This window comes from Corythoichthys intestinalis, chromosome 10 (genome assembly GCF_030265065.1).
Source record: "Corythoichthys intestinalis isolate RoL2023-P3 chromosome 10, ASM3026506v1, whole genome shotgun sequence".
In the NCBI taxonomy this organism is placed as follows: domain Eukaryota; kingdom Metazoa; phylum Chordata; class Actinopteri; order Syngnathiformes; family Syngnathidae; genus Corythoichthys; species Corythoichthys intestinalis.
The window spans coordinates 48,194,728-48,206,904 of record NC_080404.1 but is presented as its reverse complement, the minus strand read 5'-3'; the positions used below and the strand labels follow the sequence as shown (position 1 = coordinate 48,206,904).

Here is a 12,177-nt window from a genome sequence, read left to right as displayed (position 1 = left end):
CAACGTGCATGCATGGTGCTATTTAATATTATAATTACCTTGAATCCTCAACCAAATCACTCTTGAGACACTCTTGCCTGCTTATATGAAGTAAAACCGTCCTCCTATTTCCACCTAAATCCGGCGTTAGAACGCAGCGTGTTTGAGTTTATCACAGTGAAAGCCAACTCAACGTTCTGCCTGAATTGGCCCCCTGGCGCAATGTCAGTGGGAGTTGTCTTCTCAACTGATGGTGGAGTCTATGATTTTAAATTCATTTGTAGGAAACTCGTTAACACACAATGACATTTTCTGGCCACCAGTGCCTCCCCGACCACATAAATCTCCGCCTATGGTTATGTACCTATCTAATCTAATGTAATAATTTTCTTCTTCCCCTCTTCAAACAGATTTAAACACCAAACGTTGTTGTTTCAAAGTCCACAGACATAGAACATGAATAAAAAAGAACACAATGTTTGCCAAACCTACCCTGAAAAGAAAAGTGTTACCCATCTGTGTACTTTCAAGACTGAAGTATTAAGAGCTGGGATTAAAATATCATAGACAAATACTTCCTTGCTATTATTGTCAACAATGAATGTGTCTGTTGTGCTCTGACTGGATGGTAAAATGTCCCAGCTGTGAGCAGTCATTTATGAGTGCTTTCTAAGAACCAAATAAGTCCAGTGGAAGGATTGCATTGTGTATCGCTAAGTTTTAACTTGCATTGTTAAATAAACAATTGGAACCACAATAAAGCCCATCACATTAAACGGCATAGTAAAACCGTAATAAAATCGTGTGCAGATAAACACAGAAAAAGTTTAAAGTCTACATATCTCATCCTAAATCTGTCTCTTCTCTGAAGCCACCCACATTTTGACAGGTATTTGGAAGAGACACATTTCATACAAGCCTCCCTTCGCTTGAGACACTTAGATCAGTGAGGACATTAGGAACAGCAGCTGTTAATTTTTGGCATGTTAAATTTAGTTGCAAATAAAAAGCTGTGCGTTTGATTGGCAGGTGAGCGGTCGGGGGTAGGGAGGATGTGGAGAATGAAAGTGAGAACTAGAGAAGTTCGAGGGTGAAGCAGGCAGGGGAGTCTCCTCCGGTCATGTGTGTCACATTTAATGACGAGGTGATTCTTGTGTGTTTGACACTCTTACGAGGGCTGTTCTGGTGTCGGAAAGCTAAACGTTGATTTAAACTCTAAGCTGCTAACTATCCAAATAGCCAAGCTGGACAGACTAAACAAGCTGTTGCAGTGAAAGTTGCGTGTCCCTGATGTTTAGAAAGCATGTCTGACAAGCTGTTACGCCCCAAATATGGAGCCATTGGTGTCAGATATAAGGTACCGTATTTTTCGGACTATAAGTCGCACCTGAGTATAAGTCGCACCAGCCATAAAATGCCCAACGAAGAGGAAAAAAAACATATATAAATCGCACCGGAGTATAAATCGGATATTTGAGGGAAATTTACTTGATAAAATTCAACACATAGAACAGACATGTCATCTTGAAAGGCAATTTGAATATGAATAAAATTTGAAAATGAATAAAAATACAATTGAGAACAACATGCTGAATAAGTGTACAGCAGGGGTTCCCAAACTACGGCCCGCCTCCACATTTGGTCCGGTGTTGTGCCGAAAAATAGCCGCCCCGCGTGAAATGTCCCCCCTGACGGGAACGCTTATTTATAACCCTTTATTGAGGTGAAAACATCAAATGTTTTCATGGACGCATTACAGTAATGGATTTACGACTGTAAAATCAGTTTTAAATAAATAAATTAGACAAAATACGAGTACTTTAATTTTAGTAACAATTCGTGGACTGGGCCACATAACCATCTTTGAACAGAAATGTATTAGTCTACAGGTTTTCACGACCATATCTCAATGACAATCACACAGGTATGACATTTATTAGTTCAAGCAGAGTAAAAAAAATACATATATTCACGGTACAAAAAAATCGTTTCCATGTCCATCGATTGGTAAGAAAAAGCTGTACGAGTGACGTGTGGGCGCTCAATAATAAAATAAATAAACAAATAAATCAAATAAATGCTCAATAAAGCGTTATAAATAAGCGTTCCCGTCAGGGGGGACATTTCACGCAGGGCGGCTATTTTTCGGCACAACACCGGCCCCCTGAACAATAGCAGAGAGCATTTTGATTTTTTTTTTTCCCCCCCCAATAGTGTTATTTATTTCCTGCCTTTTTTTCTGTGAAGAACCCAGTGAGGGTTATTTGGTTATTATCTATGTAATTATTAGTGTTATCGTAGGAAAGCCCCACTGCATGTTTGTGCTTTAGTTTGTTACTACGCTGGCCCTTTACGAAAAGCGACTCGCACACGAGTCACTTTCTCTCCTGCCTTCATTGGCCCGCAGGAGTTACTGTCTCTCCTCCCTTCACTGCAGGTGTAGGCTCACTATCCTATTCCCACTCGCTCTCGCTATATGATTGGCCGAAGAGTCGAAATGCTCTCCCGTGATTGGCCGAAGAGTCGAAATGCTCTCCCGTGAAATGCCTGTTTAAAAATGTTCCCGTTGTTACTTGTTGCGTTCGTTTAAAAGTGCTCATTTAAAAATGAAAATCGATGGATGATACTACACACAGAGCGTATTATTAACAAATGCTAAAGTTGTATATTCATATAGCGAGAATAAGGAACGTCACTGACAAGCGCAGGCCCCCCGCGAGTGGATAGTGAGGGGAATAGGATAGTGCGCCTACACCTGTGTACACAAGACAAATCACTTTTTCCTCCTTTCATGGCCTTACTCAAGCTGCCGTCCTGTTTAGTGGCAATCCAAGTGTTGTGTGTGAGAGGTGGGTATATTGCAGAAGTGTGCCTTGGCAGTGCATAAACACGTTTGGCGGATGAATTACCTGCTTTGGGTCCCTTGTATTCGTTAGCCGCCACGAACTAACCGCTAGCCGCCGTGTGCTAACCGTTAGCCGCTAGCGCTAATCGCTAATGCTAATCGTTGGCCCCTTTGGCTACATGGTGGAGGGTGAATTTTGTTTGTTGCCAATTCACTTATCTACTGTAAATTGTTAGTTATTTTCCTGCTTAATGTGTATGCTCATTATTGTGAATGATTAGCATTGTATGTAGGGATGTCCCGATCCAGGTTTTTGCGATACCGATATTGTTTTGCACTTCCGATCCGATACTGATACTGGCCAATACCGATACCGGCCTGTCTGAGCATGTACTAAAGTTTAAAGTTATTAAGCCTCCTTACTGAGTTGTCAGACTCATTTTGAAAAGGGTTTTAGTACGCTTGATAACAACTAGCCAGCTGAATTAGGTGAGTTTGAATAACACACAACAGTTGGTAACAAGAAACTGACCTGTTTATTCAGTGACAAACACAAAACGTTATAAATAACAAACAGAAATGGCATAGTCAGTCAGTAAAACGTGCAAATAATATTGTAAACCGTCTCAAATAAGCAAAACACACAACCTCAGTGGAAAATCCCACAACCCCCCAAGCTATTAGATGCTTTTAACATTTTAAAACATTAAATAAAATACTCAAGTCCCCATTCTGTATCAGCAGCTTGAAACTACATTCAATTCATTTAATTTTGCGAATCAACTGTTAAAGTTGTTAAAATTGTTCCCGTTATTCCATAATTTTCCTTCTGTCTACTTTCGACATGTGAAAGTTTTAAAACTGTTTTGAAGATAGATTCAAGTCAAGATTTTGCCGATTTAGGAGTATTTTAGATAAAAAGTTAATTAGATTCGCTTGGAAGGTTCACAACAGCCTACTAGGGAAGTCTTCTGCTTTAAGATAGCGGCTGTTTACTAACGCATCTAGTTTTCAATACTTCAATGTTGCTAACGCAGTCGAGTCTGTCGTTTTGCATCTAGTTCTATTTACATTTGATATCTATTGTCTCCAGTAAAACAACGTTGACGTAGTTTGTAGTGGCTGTCAGCAGCAGTCAGGTATTCTTGTGTTTTTTATCCAGCGGCATGAGTTGAGCTAAAGCCGTGAGTTGAGCATTGGCATTACCCGGGTCTATGACAAGCATGATGTTTACTTTCGGGACGGAATGCGGTCAATTTCCTATTGCGTCCCGAAGACCGCGCTGTGTATTAGTTCCGCTTTACTTGACATATTTCAATAATCGGAATTTGGATGTTTGTGAATCGTTCTCGAATCTTCCACGGCCGAATCGCTCAAGGATGTAATGACGGCTGGGCATGTTGTACCGGTGTTCTAAGTGTTGGATGGTGCATCTTTACTCACGAGAGATAATGGCTCGTCATCCAGAATGAATTCTTCGGCAATGAATCTTGTTATTCCCTGGGCTTTAGGACTGTCGAGTGCCAGTTTGTCACGCATAGCAAAAGTTTATGCCAGTGTTAGTTGCGTAGGACCTTTCTTTTTGTCTTCGGTTTTCTTAACATTCTCCTTATATTGTTTGTGGTGGTATTTCGCTAAATGCTTGATTAGGTTGGTTGTATTAAAACTTATTACAGCTTTACCACCACGCTTGACTTTATTGTGGCATATGTCTTTGTCTTTGTCGTCCTTTAAGGTGAAATGATCCCACACGGCTGACATTTTTACCGATAAAGTCTCTCGGTAAATTGGGAGACGGTAATGTAGTTTGTTGAAGGTGTGCCGTAAAATGCGGACCGGATTTTAGGGAAACCAAAGCAAAAACTGGAATGGATTATGTAAATTGGTGCGCTGAAAAGCCCGGCTTTTCCAAAAAAACAAAAAAAACAAAAAAAAAAACTGGATCGGAAGTCTGGATCAGAATTTTTCCGTATCGGCCGATCCAATACCGATGCGCATTTTTTTTGCCCATATCGGCGTTCGATCTGATCCAAATGTCAGATGGGGACATCTTTAAATGTATGAATAATCCTGAACGTCCCCTGTTGATTCTCTGATCGGAGTCACAACTCGATAGTGTCGCGCCTCTATACCACACACCCACAGAATGATCCCCAGTTAAATTAACCCTCTTTTTCAGTTATTATTATTCATCATTATTATTTTATTTTATTTTATTTACTTTTGTTCCGTGAAGAATCCAAAAAGGGTTATTTGATTGAGGCTTTCTGAAAAACAATACATTTTTACATTTAGGCACTCCTACAATCGTCACACTTTTTCTGTTACAAACTGACCCCGGCCCCTCATCAGAGAAGGGAAAAGTTATGTGGCCCCCACAGGAAAAAGTTTGGGGACCCCTGGTGTACAGGATAATAATGTTACATGTTGCATTAACAACGAAATGCGAACATGGCTGTTATGTTAACGTAACAAAGCTATTAAGAGTTATTCAGATAACTATAGCATAATGCTAATAAGTTGATCAAACCATCAGTCTCACTCCAAAACACCAAAATATCATGTGAAGTGATATAATAATGTTTTAATAATTTCACAAATAAGTCGCTCCAGAGTATAAGTCGCACCCCCAGCCAAACTACGAAAAAAACTGTGACGTATAGTCCGAAAAATATGGTAACTATAAATACTTACACCAAAATGAATACACCATAGGATGACATTTTGGATACATGTTTTGGGCCTTTTGTAAAAAGCCCTACATAGTTTACAAAAATTGCTATTTTTATTTCTAGTTGTTAGTTGTTGTTAAGCACAAAAATAAAGCAACTATTGGGCACATAATTATTGAATAGATTGTACACATTTTTGCAAATGTGAATTTCTGCTGTAGTAGCAGTAGTACATGGCGGAAAACACTCAGTTGACTTGAAGTTCTGCCCTGAGACCCCCAATTTGGCCAAATTTAAAACGGTCCGATATGCATGTGTTATACATCATTGGAAAGCTTAAAATCTCAATTTTCTGGGGGGAAGAAAATTTAACAGGAGGGCATTTTTAAAAAAAAATAAACAGAAAAACCCTAACTGCAGGATATTGCCAAAAGTAACAAAAATATATACGCTTTATACCATGCAACATCAATGCACAGCTGGTAGGATAACTTTCTGATAGCTGTCGCAGAAAGTTGTGAGATAGAATCATGCAAGAGTGATAATGTCTGCAGTATGGAAACATTTTAACGTTGGAAAATGAGACAGCAAAGCAGTGAGCAGATAGAGCATTTTGCTCAACGGAGGTGATAGAACTGTGTTTAACACAAATAATTTAAATAATTCTCTCCCTCCCTATATAGATTGGTACTAAAAAGTGTCCTGCTTTAATCTTGTTAAACATGCTAAAGGTCCTGGAAGCAATTCAGTGTTTTAAAGGATACTGAATTGTAAATGCCCTTATTAAATGCTCTCACACTTTGGGTTGAGATACTTTATTGAGCTTGCACAGAAACCTTTCCCAAGGGAGAATCAGCATGAGACATTTTGATTTAGTTCAGTTCAGAATGCTTTTGCTTAAATTGTTGTTTTTTTTTCATTTCCAGATTCATGAAAGATGCTGGCTCAGTTATTGATGCAGTTACGTGGCAACAGTAGGTATTTTACCCCTTTATTTCACTTCTATCGTTCAAATTGAGCGATTACAAGTTCTATTCCGCTAACCTGGTTGCCATGGATTTTTGTCTTCAATTGGACTTTCCAAAATCCACCCATTTTCATTAGTACTTATCCTGGTCAGGGTGATGGCTCATGAGACATTGAAGCCTACCCTTGCTGACTTGTGGTCTGAAGGGGAATGCACCTTTAACTAGTCACAAGTCAGTCATAGGGGACATATAGAGACAGCCAAATACAGGTAGTTCTTGGGTTACAAAGGAGTTCCGTTCCTACGCTGGCGACCTAACCCGAATTTCTGTGTAAATCAGAATTATCCCTTTAAGTACCCCTATATATCCCTATATATCCAACTATCCAAAAACATGTATTACACGTCATATTAATAAAATGAAGTAAAAAATAAGATAGATGGATATTACTTCCCTCTAGTAACACTGATCACACCATAATTCTTCTTACAACTGACATTTATTAATTTGTCATCGTCAAACTACGCGCACACTATTAAAAAAAAAAAAAAAAACTGACAAAGAGCGTACAATAATGCTATAAAGCAGTGGTTCTTAACCTTGCTAAAGGTACCAAACCCCATGAGTCTCACAGGTACTTTCACCGAACCCTTCGGAATTTTATAATGAAGCCAATTTTTTTTTTTTTACGAATTCAAAACCTAGCAAGCTAACATATAAGTGAATTCCTGTTCAAATTTCTTTCAGATTTCTGATTTACTACCAATTGATTTTGCATTTTGCTGTTGATTTTCACCTTGGTAAACTAAATGAAACTAAGTCTGTTCTTTTTGTTTTCATTCCCACATTCTCATTTTTTTGTCGCATTCTTGCATCACATACTATTTTCATGAAGTAAAATGACGCAAATGTTTATTCCTTTAATTGTCTATGCCGTTCACGCTGCCTGTAGGTCTGTTATACTTTCTCATATTGAGTGCCAGTCAACCTTCCTAGTAAACCGATTTCTCCTCCCATTAGACTGAGGGCTAACAGTTGAAGGAAATAGAATAGAGCCTGTAAATTGAGGGCAAAGCGGTTGAAAACCTAGTCTACAACGCCACTTTGCCTAGATTAGATCCACGTACAAAATAGGGCCCTGCGTTTCTTAACCTGGAGTTTGATTGAACCACAGTTATGAACTACTGCTATAAAGTAAAGAAAAAGAGACATATTTGCTTACAAAAACATACCTCAATGGTAACACAAGGTCCAAATCTTGTGCAGTTCTACAAGGAAAACGGCAACTATTAAGAGCAGTCCAGTGGTGAAAACGAACGCTACTCATTAAGCTCGTGGGCTAATAGCGTAGCTATTTACCAATTACTATCACTGTTTACCATTTCTTCTTCTTGAAATCTGAACTGCCCCCCCTCGCTTCCCAACATGAAAGCAACGCCTGAAACTAACAGAAAATAGCGCTGGCATGACTTCAAGCAAGTCCGAGTGCAACAAAAGAAAGCGGACCGCATATACACTGTAGTATAATGAAATACCAGATATGCCGAGACACTGTTACGCGACTAAAAAAAAAGAAAAAAACAACTAGAGAAAAAAACAGCGGACGAGACATGCGTCGTAAAGTCGAAATCACGGACGTCGGTTACGTCATAACCCGGGGACTACCTGTATTGGCACTCAGTCATTAAGGCATAGGTTCATACAATAAGTATTAATGCACAACTCCGAATTTTTGTCATATGTTTTTTTTTTTATTCGGCGTGCCCATTCAGACTGCCTTTGTCCATTGAGCCTGTTCAAGTACCGTATTGGCCCGAATATAAGGCGGCCCTGATTATAAGACGACCCCCTCTTTTTCAAGACTTGAGTTTGAAAAAAGACTTTTTGAACACCAATTAATTTTTATGCAGAAAATAATTACAGTACATCTGAAACAAATGATTATAATGATTAATGAATGGCTTCTGGTTTTGGAAATGTAAACAAACCAATATATTATGACAAAACAACAAAATTGCAATAACTGCATTAACCATAAGAGGTCGCTTTGGCCTGGGGAGTCAAGTTCAGCATTCGCTTCAATGATATCTGCCGCCATCTAGCGTCGTGAATGGGTATAATGTCTAGACTCCGAATATAAGACGACCCCCACTTTTTCAGTCTTATTTCAATGTAAAAAAACACAGTCTTCTATTCGGGCCAATACGGTATTACGCATGCGCACGAATTCACAGTCCAAGACGCGCAGAGCAAACTGACCCACATGCGCAGGAGCATCCAAGCAAATGACTACACATGGCACACACGGACACATATGGACAGTTTACCCACGGACTCCCGGCCGTGTAAGCAATGTTGAAATATTGCTGATTTGGAGCAGAGAGAAAACTGAGCATTCTCAGGCTTATACTCACCCCATTTAATTTTTTTATTAGTGTTGTCGAGCTCGACCCTTCCCCAAAAGCCGCATTCAAACTAGACGCTAACGTTAAAGCAAAGCTGCACCGCTACCGTAGCGCCCTCTCGCTCTTTGCTGATGTAATTGCTGCATGAATTCCGATTTGGGACTTGACAGTTCAGACCGCAGCCACATTCTGGAAAAATGTGGCCCGGATCGAATTTTAACCACATACGAAAGTGACCTAGATCAGATTTGAAATGGTCCACTTTTATGCAACTTTTTCCGTTCAGACCGTCAAGTTAATGCCTCATTCGAGGCTGAAAAACACGAAAAAATCAGATTACTGCATTAAGACCTGCGGTATGAGCCTAGCCATTGTCTCACCATCACTGAACCAAAATTGATCACCCCTTACCTGAGCTGAAGTCAGGCAAACTTGACCACTACACCATCAGTGATCAAATTCCAAAATGAAATCAAATTATTCCTACAAATGACCCTTTCTTTAAGTGTTAAATATTCACAAGACACAACATACATATAATCATTTTCTACAATGCTTGGTTTTGAATGAAGCATTATGGAGCTTCTCCCAGATGACTTTGGGCAAAAGGCAAAATCTCCCCATTAGGGCTAAGAATCTTTGACATGTGTCCATTCGAGTCATATCTAGATTTATCAGTTGTGATTCGATACAAAAACTATTTGTTTAAAACTCATAAAGAGACACAATAATTTGGAAGTGATATGATTTGATACGATCTCGAAACAAAGCGATAAGATACACTACCAAAGTATAGAACCCAATATTAGCCTCGCAATAGTCAGTGCAAAGCTAGAAAATCTATGCATACTGATGGGTTTTGTAACAATTGAGGATCCAACTATTAATACTTTCATATCTCCCACTTTAAAAACAAATATCCAGTTAAATTGTTGTCATCACATCTCTACTATTAACACTATTACTGAAAGATTGAGGCACATCGGTAAAGGTGTGCAAAATTTCCGATTCTTAGATTATTCGCGATTCGGCCGTGGAAGATTCGAGAACGATTCACAAACATCCAAATTCCGATTATTGAAATATGCCAAGTAAAGCGGAAGTACAACACACTCAGCGCGCCGCGCGGTCTTCAGGACGGAACGGAGCGAGAGTAGCTAAACATCATGCTTCTCATTACCCGGCCCCTCGGGTAATGCCAATGCTCAACTCACGGCTCTAGCTCAACTCATGCCACGAGATAAAAAAAACACAACAACATACCTGACTGCTGCCGAAAAGCTGCTACAAAGTACAGCCACATAATGTTACGGTAGATATCATTTATATAAGACTAGATGCATTATAGATTCGGTAGTGTTAACAGCACATCTACAAAAAGCTAGATGCGGGCGTTAGTAAACGGCCGCCATCTTAAAGCAGTACACTTCCCTGCAAGGCTGTTGTAGCGAACCTTCCAAGCAAACCTAATTAACTTTTTATCTAAAATACTCCTAAATCGGTAAAATATTGACTTGAATCTATCTTTAAAATAGTTTTAAAACTTTAGGGAACTTATGGAATAACGGGAGCAATTTTAACAACTTTAACGGTTGATTCACAACATTAAATTAATTGAATGTAGTTTAAAGCTGCTGATACAGAATGGGGACTGGAGTTTTTTTATTTAATGTTATTTTTGTATATTTGTTTACTGCTATATGTTAACTTGATACTGAAATAGTAGTTTGGTTTAGCCTGAGAGTATTGTTAGAACAATAGAGTAGAGTTTGAACAATTTTGGAACTAATGTACAAAAAAACAAAAAAAAGGAGGGGGTGCATCAATAATCGTTTTATAATCGAATCGGAGCCTCTGAATCGTAATCGTAATCGAATCGTTAGGTGCCCAAAGATTCCCAGCTCTACACATCGGGAATGCATTGTGAGAATGGAAAAACAATGAAAAACAACCTAGAGGATGCATTAAATTAGTAACACCTGTCATTTGTCGATTGCAAACGTTGTAGGAATGCATACAAATCTATCAAACTCTTGTCTCTTTGCACACATGTATATGCAGAACCACACACCCACCTTGCGTGAATGTACGGTCAGTAAGGTGAAGGTTCGGTCTAATTAGAAGAAACGGAAGGAGGAAGGGCTTGTCAGTAGGTCTTAGAAAAACACCACCCACACTGTTAAAATCAAACCATATGTTCCAGCTCATTTTCCCTGTCAATTAGCCAGTTTTTACTAGAACTCTAGATTTCAGTCTAACCAGCACGCATGACAGAATCTCTCAAGTCTACGAGAAGACATGAACGAATACATTCTGAAACCACTCATTAGAACATCTGTGATGCGTATGGCACAACCTGGACCTTCAAATGACACGCCCATTGTTTTTTTTGTTTGTTTGTTTGTTTGCTTAAATTAATTTCACGTGAGGGGTAGTTTTCACATAACAGTTGAACATTTGAAGCAATTTGTCAATCTGGCATGTTTTCTGTCATAAAGTTATTTGTGTATAGTTCTAATTCTTTCCAGATATTATAGAATTCTAGGATTTCAAACTGTTTTCATTCCTGTCCAAGCATCCTGGTTTTCTTTTACATGGACAAGAAAAAAAACTACACAATACATAAGAGTTGTTAACCTTTTGGGGAATTAAGGGAGTGGTGCTTAGATCTAAGATCTCTAATATTAAAGCATACTGTACATCTCCATATTTTTTTAAATAAACAGAATAATCTGAAAATTATCATTAGAATCAGTGGCAAAAAATGTGAACAGAGCCCAGGTGAAATGAGTACCAACAGCCCCTTATCGAGTGGACCGTCAGTAGCACAGTAGTATAGACAAGTTTCTGAGGCACTTACGCTTTACTTCCGTATTTCTGCTCGAGACTTCCGTTTTACACTTTCTCCATCCAAAACAGCGGTGGAGCTGGAGTAACATTACCAGAGCTGCCAACTCTCACGCTTTGAGCGTGAGACACACGCAATTGCCTGTTTTCTCACACACATCCAATTTCTGACGCAAAAAAAAAAAAAATCTGATTTTGGGCCGAGACTCGTTCGTTTCCTTTTCAAACTCTCCGACAGTAGATGGCGCTACTCGCCACTGTAACCCTATTCGCTGCATAAACATCCTAGTTGCGACAGAAGAAGACCTTCAAGAAGACAATCGCAGGAGAAACTCGAATGGAGAAAGGATCTCTGAAGAAAGTCACAATCTGAAGATTACAGACAGAGATTAGGTATGTTATAATTAGTGACATATATCGTCAATTAAGTACCCACTCTTTTAAACTTTAAATCTTGAAAG

At 39.0% G+C, this 12,177-nt stretch overlaps 1 protein-coding gene across 1 annotated transcript in view; it reads left to right on the top strand.

The window, feature by feature from the left end:
* Positions 1–12,177, top strand: part of hpse2 (heparanase 2) — a 163,967-nt gene that overhangs the window by 95,920 nt on the left and 55,870 nt on the right. The window contains exon 6 of the mRNA XM_057847579.1: positions 6,423–6,470. Within this exon, the coding sequence (XP_057703562.1) occupies positions 6,423–6,470 (48 nt within the window). The remainder of the gene's footprint in view (positions 1–6,422; positions 6,471–12,177) is intronic.